This window comes from Prionailurus viverrinus, chromosome B3 (genome assembly GCF_022837055.1).
Source record: "Prionailurus viverrinus isolate Anna chromosome B3, UM_Priviv_1.0, whole genome shotgun sequence".
Classification (NCBI taxonomy): domain Eukaryota; kingdom Metazoa; phylum Chordata; class Mammalia; order Carnivora; family Felidae; genus Prionailurus; species Prionailurus viverrinus.
Window position 1 is genome coordinate 94,380,300 of NC_062566.1, and position 22,138 is coordinate 94,402,437.

The following is a 22,138-nucleotide window of genomic DNA, read 5'->3' on the forward strand; positions in this document are numbered from 1 at the left end:
AATTCCTTGGACTTTCTTTATTTCATTAGCTGCCCTATCAGTCTTCATTTTCCCTTTGTTCATGTTTCAGGCAGCTTACATTTCATCAATTTTCAAATCAAAGAATAACATCACAAGATGGTTTCAACTTGAATCATGCAAATGCTTGCAATGTCTCTGATAAGAAACTCAGATTTCCTTGTATAGGCATAGGTATAATTAACAGATTAATTGAAACACATGGTGTCATGTGTAATTAAAACATGGGAACTTCATTTGTAATCCTCAGCGGATACACTTTAAAAGACCAGAAAGATAGTAAAAAGTCTAACCAGTCACTAATCTTTAGATTTTAATATTGTCCAGATTTAAACAAATAAGCAAACAAAAGATCAAGCTGAGGAAGAGAAGGAGGGAGGGAGGGAGAGGGAGGAGAGAGAGAGAGGAAAATGAAGGACCACAGAAACATTTGCATGTCTAAATCTATTTCTCGATGTGCTTCAAATTATTTTTTCTGTTTCCTTATTTACTCCAAAGTGATGTTGCCTATAAAAGGCAAATGTGACAAAATTACAGCCTCATTAGTAAAGACGAAGGCTGACATTTTAGCAAAACAGATTTTATAGTGGGTGTTATATTACCCTATTTCACTTTATTAGGTATAAAACAAATGGCCTATAAGAATCCAAAGTATTTTCAAATTAACTTATTATTTGTGTTTTGGAAATGGATAGCATCACGGTTCCTGGGCTGAACTCTAAGAAAAGTTTTATTTTATTAAAACTGCGTCACTGGGATGCTGTAGCCATCTCAATCTTAACACTTTCACGATCATTCTTGGATGTTTATGTTTTTCCTAAAGAACTAGTTTCCCCTGCCCTGATCAGAAGACTATTGCTTAGCATTTTTGTTAACCATAAAACGAAGCCTCTGGCTGAAAATTCTCTTCTTAGTTACAAGGAACAGCTGTTCTTACTGACTTCCTTGAAGGGGACTAGGGGAGCCTGGGCTCAAAACGAAATTCTGCAACAGTGTCTTCTTAAAGTTTTCAAATGGCTATTCTAGTTCAGATTATAGCTTACATTTTTTTTTTTTATAATCATTTAATTTTTTTTTTCCAGATCCTTCAGATTGTGAACACTCACAACTAGGCAGAATTCCTCTGTGAAAGGTCATAGGACTGTGATGAGGACATGTGAGGACATATGGCCTCCCGCACTGGACATGAAAAATAATGGCAGGGGCTGCTTTTCGAGCACTTACTGAATGCCTGAAAGTGTGGTGAGAGGTTTTCCGTGTAGTCACTCGTGTAATTTTCACAGCACCCCGACAGTAATGGGTACCATTATTATGTCTATTGTGTAGAAGAGGAAACTGAAACACAGAAAGTTTTCATGGCTCCTACCTAAGTGGGAAAGCCAGGATTTGAAGCCAAGCAGACTGGCTCCAGGGGCTGTATGTTTAAATTGCACTACACCCGTGTGTAGTAATAGTGTACTACAGGGAAGTCCCCAGCCTAATTCCAGGAGGAATGTTTCTTTTTGCTTCCTGTAACATCCATGAGAAAGTTCCCCAAGACTTGCTGGTATAATTAAGGAAATATTTCACCATACATAGCATAATGTATCAGTTGGTCAAATGGCTATGTTGTTCATCTGAAACTAATGTAACATTGTGTGTCAACTATACTTGAAAAAATTGCAGAAAGAAAGAAACAAAGAAGGAAAGAAAGAAAGGAAGGAAGGAAGAAAAGAAAGAAAGAAAGAAAGAAAGAAAGAAAGAAAGAAAAAAATATTTCACCATAAGAGCTACAGTGGTTGGGAATGCAAGTCTACTGAATCATCTTGTCTGAATGTCCTTGGTGGATTGTCACTCCTTTTTACGGTAGCTGAACTATACGAGTGGCATCTGAGTAAAATATAGACTTTAGAGGGACAACAAACCATTTCTGCAAAGCTCTCATTCGTACACTGTTAAAGAGAAATGTGAACGTAGGTTTTGAGGATAAGCATTTCAGGCCTCCAAACCATGAACAGATCACATGCATGAACAAATTACATGTGAGTCAGCATGTGTGCTCAACCCTATCCCCACCAAACAAACCTCTAGGTGCTCTTTCTCCATGATTTATAAGAGGGTCTGTTCACATCACACTGACCTTGCCCATGACCTTGGTGCATAATCAAGGCTTTTACATTCAACATGAGTTAATGAAGATAAATGTGTTCTTAGGTGAGAAGAGGCACTTAAGGGATTAACAGCCATCTCTCTAAGTGCTAAAAAGGCTTGGAAAACATTAGGTCACTGTGTCATCGTGGTTCAGAATGAACATGCTGGCATTTCATTTTAGTACTGACTCATGAACCTTGGGATACCTTGTACACTTAAAACAATTCTGGGCTAATATTTTTCTGGAGATGTTTGAATAAAGAAGGTTCTGGCATTCTCTTTCTTTCTTTCTTTCTTTCTTTCTTTCTTTCTTTCTTTAATGTTTATTTTTTTGAGACAGAGAGAGACAGAGCATGAACGGGGGAGGGTCAGAGAGAGAGGGAGACACAGACTGTGAAGCAGGCTCCAGGCTCTGAGCTGTCAGCACAGAGCCCGATGCAGGGCTCAAACCCACAGACTGTGAGATCATGACCTGAGCCGAAGTCGGAAGCTCAACCGACTGAGTCACCCAGGAGCCCCTCCACTTAGATTTCAATTGCTTGAGGGTGATGTGGAATAAGAAAGAGCAGATCAGTTAAATCCTTGGCTACGAGAATAATTTTAGGCAGTGCATTCTTGCTGAATAGTTGCTGGCCTAACTAGAAACATTTAAAAACCAGCAACACACCTATCTTTGATATCAAGGGACAAAAAGGCATGTGAGATGAAATCTCAAAACCAGAGAGATGCTAAAATTTTTAGTCAAGGAATAAACATATTTTTGTTGTCAGTTTGAGTCATAAGTTTAAATGCATATTTTAAGTAGCTTTGAAGATCTTTTAACTTTCTACTGTAATCCACTTAGTACTATTAGAAAACATATTAGTAAGTACACGTACTGTATCAATGGTCAGATTACTTTAGCACCATTCTCAATGCTATTTAAATTTTGGCCATTTGTGCATGGATTCTGGGGTACAGTTTCTTGAGATATTTTTACTGACAAGCTGTGAAAGTGCAGTTTATTAAACTGACCAAGAAGAGCCTAAGGGAAAAAAATGTCTAACACTACACTGGGCACAGTTGTGTATGTTGACAGATCTCAAAAAGGCCAGTAGGAGTAGTTTTAACTATAGCTAGCTAAGATCTGTTGCCTCATGACCTTTTGGCTTTTTCTTTCCATCAAAGCCATCTGACAGGTAAAAATTATTTAGAGTCTATAGAGGACTTGGCTCTCACTGAATTAATTAAACTTAATGAGCACAAAGCAAAGCATATAAATGAGCTCTGTAGAAGGACACTAATCAGAAGTAAATTAAATTAATAGGAAGTGTTAAAAAGAAAAGGAAAATGGAATAATCCAGTCTCATGCCAAATGGCCTGTTATATGAACTTCAGAAATAACTGTTTGGGATAATTTTGCATTCCAGGTGAATTTTTGCTGTGATTGTGTTCTGCGTTTTGGTCTTTAGAGTGCTTGGTATTCTCTGCCGTGTGTACAGACTTTAGTGGGGTGTGCACACAGCCACGTTCACGCATATTTCTGTAGGCAGCTTTACGTGGCTGAGTGACGTTGCTTTAGGAATGTGGTCTGTGACACACAGCACACGAGTCTGCAGTTCCCATACCAGATGAAGGGCCTGTTCACTCCAACACAATTGTTCGCATCCTGCCAACTGGCCTGGACTCCACTCTGGGCAGATGGGCGTGATTCAGAAGGACAGCAAATGGGGGAGGAGAGGGCTCCGTCAGGCAATGAAAGCATTTGAAAGCCCTGAGGCTTTTACCCTCTACCTGTTCCATCACCAAGGCTAATTGGGTTGGTTCATTTTTTTTTTCCACTTCCACCAAAAGCCCTTCCCTTGCCCTTTGGGACATATTTTCTCCCCTGAGCTGTTTTGTGACATAACCTTTTAATGATTTTACCTTATTGGGAGAACTAGGTACAGAGAGAGGCTGATTGAGGGGGATTTACCCGGGGCTCCCTATATTACTCCGATGGCTGTATTTCACAGGTCACCATGTGGGTGTGAAAGAAAAAAAATTTAAACAGTAAGAAAGACTCGCTGTAACAAAAAATTAAATTTCTGAAATTTAAGAGAGCAATTCAGTTATTCCTTGAAGAAGCCAGTTCATTACACAGTAACATTATAACACAAACTGGAAGTTGTGTTATAATGAGGACAAGTGAGGTTCCGGAACCTCACTCCCTGGTTTTGAATCTCTGCCCTGTCACTCCCAGCTGTGTGAATTCAGGCAAGTTATCCAGTCTTCCTGTGCCTCAGTTTCCTCAGCTACATACTAGGGCTGTGAGAATAAACTGAGTTAATTCACGCGAAGCACTTATTTGGTTTGGTAAGCAGTCGGCAAAGGCTAAACATTTTTATTACTGCACCAAAGTGCTTTTATTTACAATCTTTATAGTACTTCCTCCAAAAATTAATGAAGGCACCATCCCAAAGCCATACATATTAAACAAAAAGTGAGAAAACTGAAAATAAAAGAGCAAAAATCTATTAAAGGGATGAGAGAGGTACTTGTACAAGGTACAGGGGTGAGTTTAGCTGCACGATGGGAGCCACAAGCGTATAGCCTTAAAACTTGCTGGGTTAGACGGTTTTCTGTCTAATAAAAGGAAGTATGTAGATTTTTCTTAAAAAACTGAAAATTTTAAAGTGCTGGATTCTAAGTCCTTTATTTTGTGGATGCTTAAATTAGGAAAAGCAGAGAGCAAATACATTTCTTCAGTTTTAAAAAATATTAATAAACGACAAAAGTACAGAGATGAAGAACAGAAGAATCCAGGGATTGGAGGTGACAGAGGGGAGGGGCATGGGTATGACTGTATGGTGATAATGGGGTAGCAGGAGATCTTTGTGGTGATACAGTGGTTCTGTATCTTGACTGCAGCAGTGGTCATATGAGCCTTCACATGTGACAAAATGGCACAGAGTCATACATATACACTGTACCAATGCTAACTTCCTGGTTTTGATATGCTAGTTATGCAAGATGGAACCATTGATGGAAACTGGGCTAAGGGTACAGTGGACCTCTCCTTACTAGTTTTGCATCTTCTTGTGAATGTATAAATAGTGCAAAATGAAAGTTAAAAAGAAGTCAGAATATTGTCCAAATGGATATTACCTACACAGCCACAAAAATATTGTTGCATGGTTGGCTTTTTATTTTTCTTTGTAAGAGTAATTTTAGGTACTTGCATTTCCCCTCAGCCACCCAAAAAAAATCTCAGAGAGATCTTGCATATCCCTGTATCACATAAGCCAACAAGTTTAAAAAGTTAAAACTTGTCTCAAATTTTCATTTTCCTTCGGTAACCAGGCTTGCATTTTCCTGATCAGTTTTGGCAAGCCAACTGGGATCCTCTCAAAGTCCCACTGATTTCATGCTCAGCCATTTGCTCACTATCTATCCACGTGGAAGCAGTCACTTCAATTCTCAACTGCCTTGATTCAGTAACTGGGTTACTTTCTGTAACAAGATTTTATTTATGTACAGTGATGCTGTCTCTATCTCCTTATCTTTTTAACGTCAGCGATCCCCTGATATTAGGCCTGTGAAATTTCTAAGACTCTCAAAGAGGCAAGCATTGAGTTTATCTGAATTTATCTGACTTTCTGAGAGTTAGGTCCCACTGCTACAACCATATATTTCCTTTATGTGATAAGATAGGAGCCACTCTAGATTTCTGTACCATTAACCAGAAGTGTGTGTGTTTACTTCCTCACCCCTTAGGTGATTCATAAACCTGGCAGCTGCCTTTTTTTTTTTTTTTTTTTTTTTTTTTTTTTTGCAGCAATCTGGCACAAAGCCTTGATCCTGCTTCAAGCACCAGTATCCACCCAGGATGTTGCTCTGTTTAGGGAGATGCAGGCACATACCTTTCATCTGCACGAAGTCGAGTTGGTGAATGGATTGCAGCAGAGGGCTGTTGTCCAGACTCAGGTCGAAGTCCGTGGTCATCCTGGGAGTGAGCGTGCCTTTCCCCCACTGATCCTCAGTCAGGTGCACTCTCCTTATGAGGGCGTCAGAAATCTAATCACATCAAAAACCACAGCCTAAGAAATATAACACCACACTGGACACAGAATGCTGCTCCTCCACTCTCTGGGAGCTTTACCAAACCACTTTGGGACTCACACCCTTCCTGTCTCCGTATAGGCAGTGAGGAGTCTCTTCTGATAAGAATGACCCATGCAAATCTGGGTCCTTCTGTGAGTCAGAGGGGGCCACTAGAAATAATTAGCAGCTATTAATTGCTCTAATAGACAAACCTGGATATATGCTGATGCTATTTATGACTGATCATAATATGTTGGTGATCAATTAATCCTACTAGCACCAACAACCCTAAGTTTCTAAGAGGAGGTGTGGGTTTCCTGTCAAAACTTGGAAATGAGGGTTTTTTTTAAATTTATTTATTTATTTTGAGAAATAAGAAATAATTATTTTGAGAAAGTGGGGAAGGGGGAGAGAGAGAGAGGGAGAGGGAGAGAGGGAGAGAGGGGGAGAGAGAGAGAGAGAGAGAGAGAGAGAGAGAGAGAGAGAGAGAGAGAATCCCAAGCAGGCCCCGCAACACCAGCACAGAGCCCAATGTGGGGCTCAAACCCACAAACTCAAGCCAAAGTCTTAACCGACTGAGCCACCCAGGTGCTCCAGAAATGAGTTTTATAAAATAGTAGAGAGGCTGCATATGGTAATCTGTAAAGTGGAATTTCTTACACTTTAAGCAGATCATCTGACTGTATCACTTTATTCTTTGATAGAGAACTCTTCCACTTCTTGTATTTAATCTCCCTCTGTCATTCTTGGACAGTTTGACAGAATGTGAGTTGGAAGGATAATCTATGTATTCCTTAATACAAGGTCCCTTAATAATTACGATCAAAACTTAAGTAAAATTCAGCTGACATCATCACATCTCATTAAAACAATACTGAAGAAATCATGAGAAATCCAAGCAATGAAAAACCTTCACTTTATTTAGGAAATCACTGAATAACTGGCCAGTAGGAACTGTCAAGAAGGTAGAAGCCTTGCATATTTAGACATTTCTAGCTGACCAAATTGTCCAAGAAATTACTGGAAAGGGACTCAATTCTTAGGCAAGTCAGTAGCTCTGCTTTGGGGGGAACTTAAAGGGAATTACATTTTCAAGATTAAACATGAGCAAAAACAAATTTTAAAAAGCCCACGCGCTGCTCAATCTCGTAGCACATGAGGGCCAAGGCTTCCAAGAAGTCAATGGAGTTTTGCTGGCACCCATATATGCATGGCAGCCTGAACGTGGGTTTCATTGTGGAGGGGATCCTTGCTCTCCAAGGGCTGTTAGGAGTCCACCCTGGCTTCGGAGACTCAGTCTCATGGGACATTGAGAATCTGAAGTAGAAACTAGCGGGCACTCACCTGTAAAAAGCCACTGGGATCATTTTCCTTAATGACCTCCAAGCAGTACTCCATGAGACCTGTGGTCTGGCGCAATTTCACGGTGCAGTGAGAGATTTGATCTCGAACCACCTAGGGTTGATGAGAGAACAGAGTGGTCCAAAATGGCAGAGGGTAAAAAAGAAGCAAACTGGGACGTTAGAAAGCTTCTTCAAACCATATGCCAAGAGCATCATGGAATGGAATAAATGTATGAGAATATTTTGTGGCAATGTCTGCTGTGGACAATGGCTCCAGAAGACAGATTGTATAAATGCTTTTATTACAGGGACTGGTAACAACAGGACCCATCAGAAAGGCATGCAGATGGTGGAAGCCTAGGAAGCTGGTTACTCTGGTGCCTGAAGGGACGTCTTGCTAATTCCCCCTTCTTTCCGTCTTCTGGGAAGCTGATACTGTGAGCTGTTCTAAGTGGGAGGTCGCTAGGAGTCTACAAAGGAGCTGCGTAACCCGAGGTGTGGCTGCAGCTTCTGTTCTGGGAACAGTCACCCACCTGCTCCCACCCTGTGCCTGTCTCTTCTAAAGAGCAGATGTCATTATCCGAACCAGTTCCTTCTCATTCTAATTCTTTTTCCTGAGGGGGTGGTGGGGTGGGGTTAAAGGTGAAACTTGCTGAAGGACAATGAGCTAATAACCACAAGTAAACCAGAGAAAGATGGATGCAGAATTAAGTTTTGAGAATAACCCACTTAGAAGCAATCACTGCCTCATTTGGGAAAGCAGTTTTAAAGGCTCTCTATTTACCATGCTGTGAGTCTGGTTTAACCTAGAAAGGCCTCTCTCTGAACATACAGTTTCTGCCTCTGGGAAGTTGTCTTTGCCCAGTGTCAAACACATGACAGTCCTTGAAAAGTTTCTTTCTTCAAAGATGTTCATTTTCTGTGTCCTCTGCTCAGTGACCCAAATCCTGAAGTGGTTTCTGAAGCTAGAGTTGAACAAGAGTTTTCTAGGAACCTCAATTGCTTACATCCTCGATATTTATACTACTTTGCAAAAGCCTCAGAAATATCCAGCCTTCTGGATTTTTACAAATAATAACTAAAAGGAGTTTTAATATTAATTATCGAAAACCTTTTTCTTTGTTCCTTCTTTTCAGTTTTGATTATACACCTTCCATTAAAGGATATTTCATTTACTTTCAAAAGCAATTGGAAACTAGACAAAAAAGCAATCATCTCATCACTCTACTGAAGATTTTTAAAGCATTTTGATATTTCCTTTCAGGTTTTACCCTTGAGCTAGATATATGTATAGTTGCAATCGTAATATGTGACAATTTTACCTCCTTCCCACTTAACACTATACCATAGTCATTGTACAGGTTGCCACCATCAATAAATGTTACTGGCTACATAAATATCCCACTGAGTGGGTTATCATAATTTATTTAATCATTCCTGCTCCTCTATTTTTGGACATCTAAATTCCTCCTAATTTTTAAAAAGTTCACTTATTTATTTTGAGATTGAGAGAGAGAGCACACGCAGGCATGCACGTGTGAACAGGGGAAGGGCAGAGAGAGATGAAGAGAGAGAGAGAATCCCAAGCAGGCTCTGGGCTGTTGGTGCAGAGCCCATGCAGGGCACAGTCCCACTAACCGTGAGATCTTGACCTGAGCTGAAATCAAGAGTTGGATGTTCAACCAACTGAGCCACCCATGTGTCCCTAAATTCCTAATTTTTTGACAATTCATCCATTTATTATTGCTGGTCTTTGTTTCTAATTTTTTTGTGTGTGATGAAACATATATAACATAAAATTTACCATTTTAGCTATTTTTAATTGGTTAATTACATGGCATTCATATTGTACTCAATACATTCATATTGTTGTGCAACTATCACTGTCCATCTCCAGAACTTTTTTATTTTTCCAAACTAAAATTTTGTACTCATTAAACAATAACTCTCCATTCTCCCCTCCCCCCTGGCCCCTGGAAACCACGATTCTACTTTCTGTGTCTATGGATTTGACTACTCTAGGACTCTCAGATAATATAGTATCATACAATATTTGTTCTTCTATGACTGGCTTGTTTCACTTAGCATGATGTCTTCAAGGTTTACCCATGTTGTAGCTGGTGTCAAAATTTCCTTCTTTGTAAGACTGAATAATATTCCATTGCAGGTTTACACCACATTTTGTTTATCCATTCATCTGTTGATGGACATTGGGGTTGCTTCCACCTTTTGGCTATTGTAAATAAAGCTGTTATGAATATGGCTGTGTAAGTATCTGTGGAAGTCCCCGTTTCACTGCTTTTGGGTAGATAGCCTGAAGTGAAATTTCTGGATCACATGATAATTCTATTTTATTTTATTTTTTTTAGAAATCATTATACCATTTTCCACAGCAGCTATACCATTTTATATTCCCATCAGCAGTGCACAAGAGTTCCAATTTCTCCACACCCTGTGATACGTATCACTATCTGTTTTTTTTTTTAAATAATAATAGCCATCTTAATGGGTGTGAAGTGTAGCTCATTGTGGTTTTGATTTGCATTTCCCTAATAACTAGTGATGTTGAGCATCTTTTCATGTGCTTATTGGCCACTTTATCTCCTTTGGAGAAATGTCTATTCAAGTCTTTTGCCCATTTTTTAATTGGTTTTGTTGTTGTTGTTGTCTTCTGATGCACAAAATTTATACATTTTTGTCTACCTTTTCCTTTGTTGCCTGTGCCTCTGGTACAATACCCAAGAAATCATTGCCAAATCCAGCATTGTGAAGCATTTGCCCTGTGTTTCCACTTAAGAGTTTTATAGTTTTACTTCCTACATTTAAGTCTTTGATCCAATTTGAGTTAATTTTTGTATACAGTGTTAGGTAATGGCCCGACTTCATTCTTTTGCATGTGGATAGCCAATTTTCCCAGTGTCATTTGTTGTAAATCTGCCCTTTCCCCATTGAATGGTCTTGGAACCCTTGTCAAAAATCATTTTACCATATATGTGTAGGTTTATTTCCGGGCTCTTTATTCAATTCCAGTGGCCTATATGTCTGTTTCCATGCCAGTACTACACTGTTTGGAATTTTGTAGCTTTGCTGTAAGTTACGTAAACAGGAAGTGTGAGAACTCCAAGTTTTTCCTTTTACACGATTGTTTTGGCTCTATGGAATCTCCTAATTTTTTGACAGATGATTTGTTATCACTTTTTAAATTTTAGTAAAAGAAAAACAAAAAATAAAATGTAGGATTTAAAAATCTCCTTATCAGAATTGGCGAAAGAAACCAACTTTGATGTGAAGACTGATTTTGACAGGTAGAAGGGAGATCAAATTTAAAATTCACTGGTTGACTTATTTCCTTCTGGCATCTAGTATTCTGCTCAAGGAATGCAAATTATTTTATTTTATTTTTTAAACGGAAAGTTTAACCTTTTTAACAGAAGGTTAAATTTCTACTCCTTAGTGGGGAGAAAACCCCACCCATAAGTGAAACAAAAAATGCAGGACAGGTGACCTAAAACTAATCTGCTACTTCTCTCTGCTATAATAGGCTTAACTAAATTGTTCTCAGAAAATGTTGTTATATTTTGGTAGCCAGTGCATCAACGCCTCTAGCTAGCAGAAACCTCAGCAGTCATCATTCACTAACCAAATGGCATCTGTCCTAGGACTGTGCAGAAGTGACTGGTGCTCCAGTCTGAATAACAAGCACGGATTAGGTCTGGGCATTGTAACCCAAAGCGAGTTAGCTTTTGAAGCAAAATAGACTTGAATTGTTGTATTTACTTTCCAGAGCATTCAGATCAATGATAATTTTATGACTGAAAAGCTGAAATAAATACATTAATCAGACCTCATAAAATTCTATGTTTGCTTCTACAAATTTCTTCTCAAGTAAGATTTATTTGATGCCAAAGGAGCTGAGCGTTGGGTCTCTCTGACTGCTCTTAGGAAACTTCATTGTTGCAGTGCCAAAGAGTTGGTGAGTTTCAGTGGGGGTTTGCCATTGCCATTTGCCATTTGCTCCTGTGTTCCATGGTTCAAGCTTCTTGGAAGGACTCGCTATTCCTGAGCTCCTGGCTCTCAACTCCCACTGTTGCAACAATGGATTTGGATCCATCATTTTACCTGTTAATCAACCACTTCACAATGGTCACAGTAGCCAGTGATAAAAATCACTGCTTGGGGCACCTGTGTGGCTCAGTCAGTTAAGCATCCAACTTTGGCTCAGGTCATGATCTCATCGTTTGTGGCTGCGTTGGGCTCTGCGCTGACAGCTCAGAGCCTGGAGCCTGCTTCGTTCGGATTCTGTGTCTCCCTCTCTCTCTGCCCCTCTCCTGCTTGCATCCTCTCTCTCTTTCTCTTAAAAATAAACATAAAAAAATTATTTAAAAATTCACTACTCAAAATTAAACTTCAGGTTTCCCAGAGGCGGTACTTTTGGATGTGTTGTAATTGACGTCTAGTTCTTGAATTAATTTGGCAAGATTTTCCATCTTATGGAAATTAGCCAAATAGTTAGATCTTTTAAGAGTATAAATATTTTTTCTTCAATTGTGTGGCTTTATCAGCTCTCTGGTTACCTTCTTCACTCTGTGTTATTTCTACTATTTACTATTATTATTTATTTTACATTATATTTTTGTATGGAAAACAATCCCTAGGAAGTGAGGCCGTGTCACTTTTTCTTTGGGTTCCACATTTCTGTGCAGTTGCTTGGATGCTCCGGAGAAACCGTTGGCAACATGTTTGCTGCTGGCCGGAGTTAAGAGTTCCTTTTCTCAGGAAGGAAATGTGCAAGTGACAGGAATGACACAAATAGGGACTGGGAAACAATCTTCCTGCTTTCATCTGCAGTAAAGCCTAAACTAGCTCTGGGACAATGAGTTAATCTTTAGTTCATGGTTTCAGAGAAGGCTTTCACCATTTTATTAGCAGTCCCCATCTGTTCGGGATGGCAAGTCTTATTGCTTGCTTGAACGGCTTTATTTTGCTAAGTGGCAAATTTATGAAGGTCATTCCTTGGGTCAAGATATGTCACTGACACTTTGGAAAGGGGGAATTGAGCATTCCCTCTGAATGCTTGAACTTTTTTGGTAGCATAGAGCAATCCACGAAAGCTCATACAGTATGTAAGTAAGATTTTGTTCTATCTACAACTACATTTTTCCATCCCATCTCTAGTAGACCAATCTCCTCCCTCCACTCAGCTCAGGTAACACAACCAGCAGCAAGAACTGAAGCCAATTAGGGTGAATTTCCTTATTTTATCCAATTTGACCTCGACACCCTTTCTCTACCTCTGTTCACCTCTCCCATCTTGCATATGGCTCTTTAAAATTCTTTTTCTTTCTTTCTTTCTTTCTTTCTTTCTTTCTTTCTTTCTTTCTTTCTTATTTTCATTTTTTTAAATTAATTAATTAATTAATTATTTTTTTTTTAACGTTTATTTATTTTTGAGATAGAGAGAGGCAGAGCATGAACGGGGGAGGGTCAGAGAGAGAGGGAGACACAGAATCGGAAGCAGGCTCCAGGCTCCGGGCCATCATCAGCCCAGAGCCCGACACGGGGCTCGAACTCACGGACCGTGAGATCGTGACCTGAGCTCAAGTCGGACGCTTAACTGACTGAGCCACCCAGGCGCCCCTCTTTCTTATTTAAAAAAAAATTTTTTTTTCAATGTTTATTTATTTTTGGGACAGAGAGAGACAGAGCATGAACGGGGGAGGGGCAGAGAGAGAGGGAGACACAGAATCGGAAACAGGCTCCAGGCTCTGAGCCATCAGCCCAGAGCCTGACGCGGGGCTCGAACTCACGGACCGCGAGATTGTGACCTGGCTGAAGTCAGATGCTTAACCGACTGCGCCACCCAGGCGCCCCTTCTTATTTTTAATAAATACTTTCACTCATAGTATTTTCGTTTGTCCTGGAGTCTGGAGAGATACCACTAATGAATTTTTAGTCTAAGTCAACACTAACATTCTCTCTCCTATTTTAAGAAACTTGTTCTTAAATATATCCCTTCCCATCACAGTTTAAAACAGTTTCCCCCAAGTATAAAGTAACCTCTTTTTTTTAATGTAAGGTACAAGTACTTTCAAGATGCAAGCTTGAAAAATGTCTTCTTCACAGGTCCTTTTGGTCAGTGGAAGGGAATTTCTATATGCACCATCATTCCTGAAGCAAGATGACTAACTAATGCCTGGAATTGGCTCATTTGTGAGTTACAGGTGAGAGTGCTTTGGCCACGAGGTTCAGCTAATAAAATAATAAATTCTCTTTTTCTCCCCCTAGGGTAGAATTTTATCTTCTATATTATCACTATATTCAGTGACACTTAGAGGCATTTATTTTTTATTTTATTTTTTTTCATTTTATTTATTTATTTATTTTTTTCAATATATGAAGTTTATTGTCAAAATGGTTTCCATACAACACCCAGTGCTCATCCCAAAAGGTGCCCTCCTCAATACCCATCACCTCCCCTCCCCTCCCTCCCACCCTCCATCAACCCTCAGTTTGTTCTCAGTTACTTAGAGGCATTTAAATTAAGGAAGAGCTTTTTAAATTTCTCACATGCCACCATTCTCCCACATGGTTAGAGGCAAATATTTCCCCTTTCTTTTGGTACCACTCTTCTGTACGAGTGTTATTAATTACCCACATTGGCAACTAATCATTTCAAAGACAGGTTCTTGAGGCTTTGAGTTTTTCATCAAGAAAGGATCATTCAGCCCTATCAAATGAATAAGACATGTACCTGTTTTGAGAAAGGCTTGAGATTTTAACAGCAAAACTGTGAACTTTCCATTCCAGAAATGTAAATGTCACCAATAGCCTCATCAATAAACGTTGGGTGGAATATGCAAAGAAAGCATGCTCTTAGTGTGTAGAATACTACATCCTTGTACAGAGAAGTTAGTGAGGAAACATAAGTCATTTGGAGACAGAAGCATGGTGGTGCGGACCCATCCACAGGGGAGGACACTATTTATGCTCGCCCGCGGTGGAAGTGATGCATACAATGTGGTGTTTCCTAGGCTGTGAGGCTCAGGGAGACTCACTAGATTGTCATCTTCAAAGTATGTGTTTAGTGCCCTCTGGAGGTAAGGAATGTCACTCATGTCTGGGTTCAGGCAAAGGGCGTCAAAGGTCTGTGACTGCCCTTCATGGACGTTGCCAAAGCGGGTACGGGGTGTTCAGAAGTATGTCCCGTAGCTTTGGTGAGCTCCAGCTGTGTGTGTGGCACCTGGTGATTCCATGGGCACCCTGAGCACTCTGTTCTGTATTGTCCCTCTGTGACTTCTGCTCCTACGTGGTAGGAAGCAGAGGATCACAGAATTTGCCAAATGAATTCCCCCTTAATGATAGGCTTATAATCAAAAATGATTGTGATTAAAATTTTAGGGTTGGACCCCTAACGGCAGTCAAAGGTTTCAAGTGTTTTGGTGTGCCCGATCTTTCCAAATGTCTTGACTGTAATGGACTTAACAGAACTTGTTGCCAGTAGTTTTACTGGGATTGTGATGATTATTGGGTTAAATTTGTTGCTTTTTCTTTCTCTTTTATTTTTATTAAATTTTTTTTTAATGTTTACTTTTGAGAGAGAGAGAGAGAGAAAGAGAGACAGACTGAGCATGAGCAGGAGAGGGGCAGAGAGAGAGAAAGAGAGAGGGAGACACAAAATCTGAAGCAAGCTCCAGGCTCTGAGCTGTCAGCACAGAGACCGATGCCGGGCTCGAACTCACGAACCATGAGACCATGACCTAAGCCAAAGCTGGACACTTAACTAACTAAGCCATCCAGGCACCCTGATTTTTCTTTCTAGTAAAGTCTGTAGCCCGTTAAATCATATCTGATTATTGAAACAAATTTTTGTGGGCTTGGATAGGTCTGTCTTCCACCCTCCCTGCCTCTCTCTCTCTTTCTTCCACATCCCCCACCCCAATCTAAATCAAAGGGTTACTTGTTTGTTTTAAGACAATGGCAAATAGCTTACGTAAGCAATTCGACAAGCCGGTAATATCCCTAGTGTAAATGTGTACTCTTAATGATATGACTGTATAATTTTTTAATAAACATAATGGGAACATGATAGGCAATACATGGTAAATAACAACCAAGATAATTGTCACCATAATGAGAATGATTCTAACAAGATCCAACAGTACACTTGGATTCAAAATCAAACCTGTGTATAGTTACAATTGGGATGTGTTGGCTGCTGTAAAAACAGTACACTTTATCGTTATCCCTCAGCACTCTCGCTCCATGATTTTGTTGGTACGTTCACTTACCGGGCACACATGGAAATTAAAGCCTAGATTTTTGGGGGGATATTTTTGAATAACTATAACTTTTTTTTCTTCCAAAGAATCTTAGAATTGAAAGGTGACCAAGAAGAAACCTGTCACTTCATTTCGCACACATATGAATTTACTCTAAAATACTGGAGCAAGTATGTATTTAAGATCATTGTGGAATTACTCCAAATTCTGAGTGTTACATAAATAAAAATAATTCTCTGATATTTCTTTGGGCCTACCAAAAGAAAAATGACATTGTCAGTTTCCCGAGAAAAGCACAGATCTCATTAATGGCACACTTCAGTGTTGTCACAAATTCCCTGTGAGGTTCACAGATGGTGAGGATACTCTAAGGTCCTATTCAGGTCAAGAAGGCCCAGAAAGGATGTTAACAAAACATATAGTTCATGTGGCACCTGAGTGGCTCAGTCAGTTGAGTGTCTGACTTTAGCTCAGGTCATGATCTTCTGGTTCATGGTTTTGAGCCACATGTCGGGCTCTGTGCTGACAGCTTAGAGCCTAGAGCCCACTTCAGATTCTGTGTCTCCCTCTCTCTGTCCCTCCCCTGCTCACATTTTGTCAACAACAACAACAAAAAACATGTAGTTTGAACAAGACACCCAGGGGTTCCGGTTTACCGTGCTTATTGTGGGGATATCGCCCAAGTAGTCTCAAAAACATGAGTTAGTAATCCCTTGGAAGCTCAAAAGCAATTTTCCCCCGTCAGTAGCTTTCTGACATTTCATTAGTTCACCACATCCTGAAAATAGAAATGTGGCTCCCAGTGTTTTTTTTTCAAACCAAAGAATAGTATTAAGAAACAATATTCCTCAAATACAGTCACAGCTGCATACATATGTCTCAAGCCACTTTCCTAGGTCCAGAGACAATCATGCCTGTGTATAGACTAATTCTATACCACATTCTCTAGTATTATGGAAAGTCAATCCCTTGGAGAACTTCTTCAGTGTACTTACTAAGTGATACCAGGTTTCCAGGCATTCTCTCTATATGATAACAACAATAATAGCTAATATTTATTGAGGACTGTGCTAACATGCTTGGCAATTTCCTATGATGTGATGACTGCTTCTGACCCGATTGTACACACAGGTGAAAGAAACTGAGCCACAGGCTTGCCCACAGTTAGACATCTAGTAAGTGAGAAAGTGTGTCCTCACACCCCATTCTCTGTGACACAGAATCTGGACTCTTTACCTCTCAGCGCCAGCTTGCCTCAGAACCAGAACTATTCAATCTGCTCAAGCAATCAGTGCTTTCAGAGAGGGGCATGAGGAGATTATAAAGACTGTCTTTATACACACTCACTTTCCAGCATCCTTAGCCTTTTGGATTGCTCAAGGAGAGAAAGTTGCCAGAAAAATACACACACAACTCTCCTCTTTGTCAGCAAAAAGCAGGGCCCCTAGAGAACTCTGCCAAAGGGAAGCGGAAGACCATAAGATTATCCTTGCCGGACTATGAGTGATGGGTTAGCCAACAAAGACAGAAAGAAGTACTGTGCTTGGCAAGCGATGTCTATAAAAGGCCAGTCTTTTCTCACAAATCTGAGGAGCAACAGAAATGACAAGAAAGGGGAAAGGCAGGAGGGAGAAAAGCAGAGGGAGGGAAATTGGAGGCTGCATCAGTAGTCACGGCGTCGGCCCTGCTGGCTGTTTTTAGAAGCAGTGACATACAATCCACTGGCAACAGCAGAGAAACAAATCGCTCGAGACAGAAGACAGAACAGCTTTCCTGCCGTGGGGGACAGCCAGCCACCTGTCTCCTGTTTCTGTGGCCCTATGGGATCAGGGGCAGGGAACGCCGCCCAGGGCAGGGTGGAATGCGAGCAGGCAGCTGCTGCTGCTCAGTGTCCCCGGGCACACCGCTGTGCCCTGCTGGGGCAGGTCACCAGGTTCCTCTGCAGTCCCTCCATTAACTGATTTTCACACAGTCCCCTACAGCAGAGGCAGCACTGAGCAGAGAGGCACCTGGGGGCGGGGGGGGGGGGGGGGGGGGCTTTCACGCCCCTCTGCTACCGTTTGACATGGAGAAGTGATGCTTTCTCAATCCTTGATTCCCTTTCCTGTCCAGGTCACTGCCCTTTTGTCTCTCCCACGCAGAAAACCTGGAGTTGCGGCTACAGTCACTATGTGGTTTATCACAAATGGTTCACTGCGTTCTGCTTAAAGATACCAAGAAAGTGTCTGAAATGTCTTAAAAAAGAGATTTCCACTGAGAACAAGTTAAAATCTGGTGGCTACCTACTGAAACGGTTGGTCTACTATTTAGAGAGAAAATCCAGCTGTCCAGCTCACTTCCTGAAGATAGCTGTGGTTTTATTTTGGGTGGCTCTCGGTGGTTCAAGTGGTATTCTGAGTTCCACCATAATAATAAAAGTTCTGGGTTTCTGAAGAGTGTTACATGAAGGGCAATAGCATCAATCGTTTAGTAATGTCAGAGCAGGTGATGGAATCAGGTTTGAGTGCATTCTAAGATGAACCTAAGAGGGTTTTCCAGTAAGAGCCACCACCAAGAAACAGCAATGGCATCTCTGGAAGCAGGGTTATAATCGCCAGCCTCGCTTCACTGTCTAAGCCAACAGGCTGAGGCTCTCTGGACATTAGAGCCCTGTGCACTTTTCTTTCCAAACTCCTTCCTGGTTCAGATTTAACTTCAAGGCACGCAATTTTCTTTATCAAGGAATCTACAGTACCTCTCCTTGATAAGATTGCACTGCTGCTCCCTCATCAGGAACATGTGGAGAGACATGGCCCTGATACAACACCCAGGAAGTCAGGCCAGCAGACTTCATCACAGGGCAGAGCCCTCAAGGGCTCTTTCTGGACTTTGTTGCCCCAGCTCTGCCGCCTGCCTGATTGAGTTCCACAGGCCCTCTCAGAGCGACACCTGGGCAAGCCACAAAGGCAGGGGAGAAAGGGTTATATTCCAGCCACATTATTGCTCTGACTTTGGGGCAGGAAGAAGCAGGTGTGTGGCTCTAGATGTGTTTTGCAGCAGGTGGGCAGCGGAGGAGGGAGCCTCTTAGAGGAGGAAGCTGGAGTTGGGGTTTTCTTACTTTTGGAGAAAACTGTTAAGCTTCCTTGGGGAGAGGTTGTTCTTTATCTTGCTGCCTGGCTCCCTGCCTTCTGGCTGAGCCCCCTGGGTCTCCGGGTCCTGGTGTGTGGCTGGGGCATAAAGTTGGAAGGTTGGTGACTGCTGCTCAGGGCTCAGCATTGCCAGTCTTGCTGCGGGTCTTGCCCAGGTCTCATGCCCTAGTTGGCAACCAGTTTATTGCCTTGTTTCTGGTACCCATGAAATGGGTACTGGCCCTGTTTGATGAAGCTTCCCTGCCACTAAGCTTGAACCCCAAATCTTGTAAGCTGTGCTCTCTTATTTCTTCATTTCTCCCTTGGTTTTCCTACTGGAATCCCATTAGTTTAACAATGGGGCCTTCCCCTATTCTTCAGGGACTATAGCCTGTTCCCAACCTGCTGGGGAATCTGAGGCTCACAGGGCCATTCATGAGCTCCTGCGAGGCTGTATCCATTTCCTGCTGCCCACATCATGAGCTCCCTGAAGTTGGCTGCCTAACCCCAACAAAGGGCCTGTGGTCAGACCTCACCTCTCCCTCCACCCTAATGTCAGGCCAACATTGTGCACCCCGTATCCTCTACCCACTGGTAGTTACCCTGGGGCTTACTGGCCATGCATGTGGACCTCTGCTGACTGCCTACTTCTGGGCTCCCTCCTGCGGGGTTGTTCCCATGTCTCCAGCCTGCTCTCACATCTTGTCATCCTGCTCCAGTGAGGGAGTGGATGGGGTATCAGATGTCTCCAGGAGGACCAATCCTTTTGCCAATAGAGCCCACACTCATAATCAATCAACTCCACTGTGCGATGACAAAAGTCTGTGTAGCCGTCCCGTCACACAGTTCACTTCAGAAGTTAAGAAAAACCTTGTTTGTCTTCTGGAAAGCATGGTTTCCATTCCCATTTCAAAAATACCTTTTGCCTCTGTATGGCCACTCTGGCCACCTTGTCTAAAACTTCAACCCCCTTTCCTAGGACTTCCATCCCCTAATCCTTATTATTTTTCTAAGCTTTTTTTTTTTTTTTTTTTTTTTTACTAAATACTGCGTATTTTACTTACTTATCTTGCTTACTGTTTATCCCTTCTGGTGGAAAATAAGCCTCATGAGGGCAGTGATTTTTATTTATTTAATTGTGCCTACACTCAGAGCAATTCTTGGCCCAGGGGAGTCACTCAATAAGTATCAGTGAGGTAAATGATGGAGTGTGTGGGGAATGAAGGGATGCTTGCTCCTTGCTCTCCAGGCCACTGGCCACCAAGACTGTGGGCATCTGGCCCACCCGTCTAGCCTGTCCATCCCGGCCCTGGGAGCCTGGCTCCTTGGCTTTCTCCTCTCCCCATGGAGCAGCACTCACCTTCAGCTTGTGCTCATGCTCCTTGTTGACACGTGCGAGCAGCTGGGCTTTCCTTCTGTTGAGGGCGTCGATGAGGGCATCACACTGGGCCACCAGGCAAGCCTCGAACTCCACACTGTTCTCCTGCATGAGAAAGCACATCTCTCAGCCGCAAAGCACCTGGTCTCCTTGGGCTGCAGGAGAAGACAGAGCTCCCCTGACCATTTGTGGGGTACAAATCCCTGCTGAAGGAGATGAAAAGGAACTCTGTCCACAATGCACATTTCACGTTGTTTCAATACCTGGATACATTTCATTCTACAGTGATAGTGTTCACTTTAAATTGAAAAGGATAAATATTACTTAATAAATTTATCAAAAGGAAATCATACCCACAGTTTACATTATATTGTGTAAAAATAAAGCTTCCGTTTGTGGAGTTGAACATGAATCTTTCTGAGGGCTGGCAGATGTCTGCTTATGTATGGTGGAAGGTGGCATTCAGAGAGGCTGGCTGCCTGAGCAGGTGGGGTATTATAGAGGCATGAGAGCTAAAGAATCATTAAAATCAAGAGAAGAGGGAAGAAAGAGGACAGAAGTGGTCTTCAATATTAATCAATAATCCAATGATAATAGAACTTTATAAGAATAATCATGGGGAAAGTACTTGCTGCTTTCATTAAGGAAAGCAAATAGTTAATGTACATAGACAGTCAAGAACAATTGGCTTGACTTCTACCCAGCCCTAAAAGTCAAGCCACGAACCAATAGCTTGTGGGGGAACGCTAACCATGTTCTAAATGAATTATAGCTTCTCTGTGATGTTTACATTGAATGTTGGATCTAACTATTTTCTTGATTTAAATCTGTACATGCTACAGCATTTCTTTCAAGCAATTCTCTCCCTAAATCATAAGCATTCATTAATGATAGTCCTTTCAGTAAATCACATATGTAATTTTGATTGTCAAGTGATAATCTGAAAGACAGTTATAATTTATAGCAAATGAAAGATGAATACTCACACATACATGAATAGCATTGAAAAAATAGCACCCAACTGAGTCAACTGTAAGCTCTAGGGGGCTGGCAAGGAAGGAACAGCTTAGCCTATCAAATTTTAATTTATTCTCTAAGTCATAAAGAACTATGTCTCTTAATATAAGGATCTACTGATAGGCATTTGAGAACTTTTTAAATGCAAGATCTTCTTCATGTAATGTGTTATATTAGTAATTGCTTGACTAGTGCCTTCTACATGCTAAGTTTTGGCTTTCCTGGCAATTGTTTTTGAGTACTCAGAGAAGTCCTCTGGAAAATGTCATTTAAGAGGGCTCTATGTCCCACACAGGGTAATATTGGGAGGATGAGGGCAGCCCTCTTGCAGTTTCTGATTTAGAGCAGAAGGAAAGCTTTGCTCTGATGAAGAGGTGGGGTGCAGGGCAAAAGCAAAGAAGGGACTGACCAATCACCTCTGTTGTTCTGGAAAACAGAAGAAAGTGTACAACTGTTAGATTGTCAGGGGATCAAAAGTTTTAACATGAACATGCATGGAAAAAAGAGTGAGGAAAACAATATAAGATGCTTTGAAAGCCTGGCTTACCTTTAAAAAGACCATTCTACTTTGACATGGGTTAAATATTAACTAGGAAAGCCAATTTACTGGAGGCCAGAGTGAAGGTTATTTCTGTGAGGCAAACCTCAAAACATAAGAACAGTAAACAGTGTAGAGGTTCACTAGTTAAGCATCTCATGCAGTTTATGGTTTCTCCCTTTAGCAATAGTGGAGAGCTCACAAGCTCTCAAATGCTGGCTGATCTTTGGGTCATTGTGTCCAAACAAAGCAATCTGAAATTATAG

General features: G+C 41.3%; 1 protein-coding gene across 3 annotated transcripts in view; it reads right to left on the reverse strand.

The window, feature by feature from the left end:
• TRIM9 (tripartite motif containing 9) overlaps positions 1-22,138 on the reverse strand; it is a 112,692-nt gene that overhangs the window by 27,024 nt on the left and 63,530 nt on the right. For all 3 annotated transcript variants that reach the window (XM_047862870.1, XM_047862871.1, XM_047862869.1), the window contains exons 3-5: positions 20,300-20,422; positions 7,555-7,665; positions 6,030-6,183 (exon numbers count right to left, since the gene is read on the reverse strand). In XM_047862870.1, the coding sequence (XP_047718826.1) occupies positions 6,030-6,183; positions 7,555-7,665; positions 20,300-20,422 (388 nt within the window). The remainder of the gene's footprint in view (positions 1-6,029; positions 6,184-7,554; positions 7,666-20,299; positions 20,423-22,138) is intronic.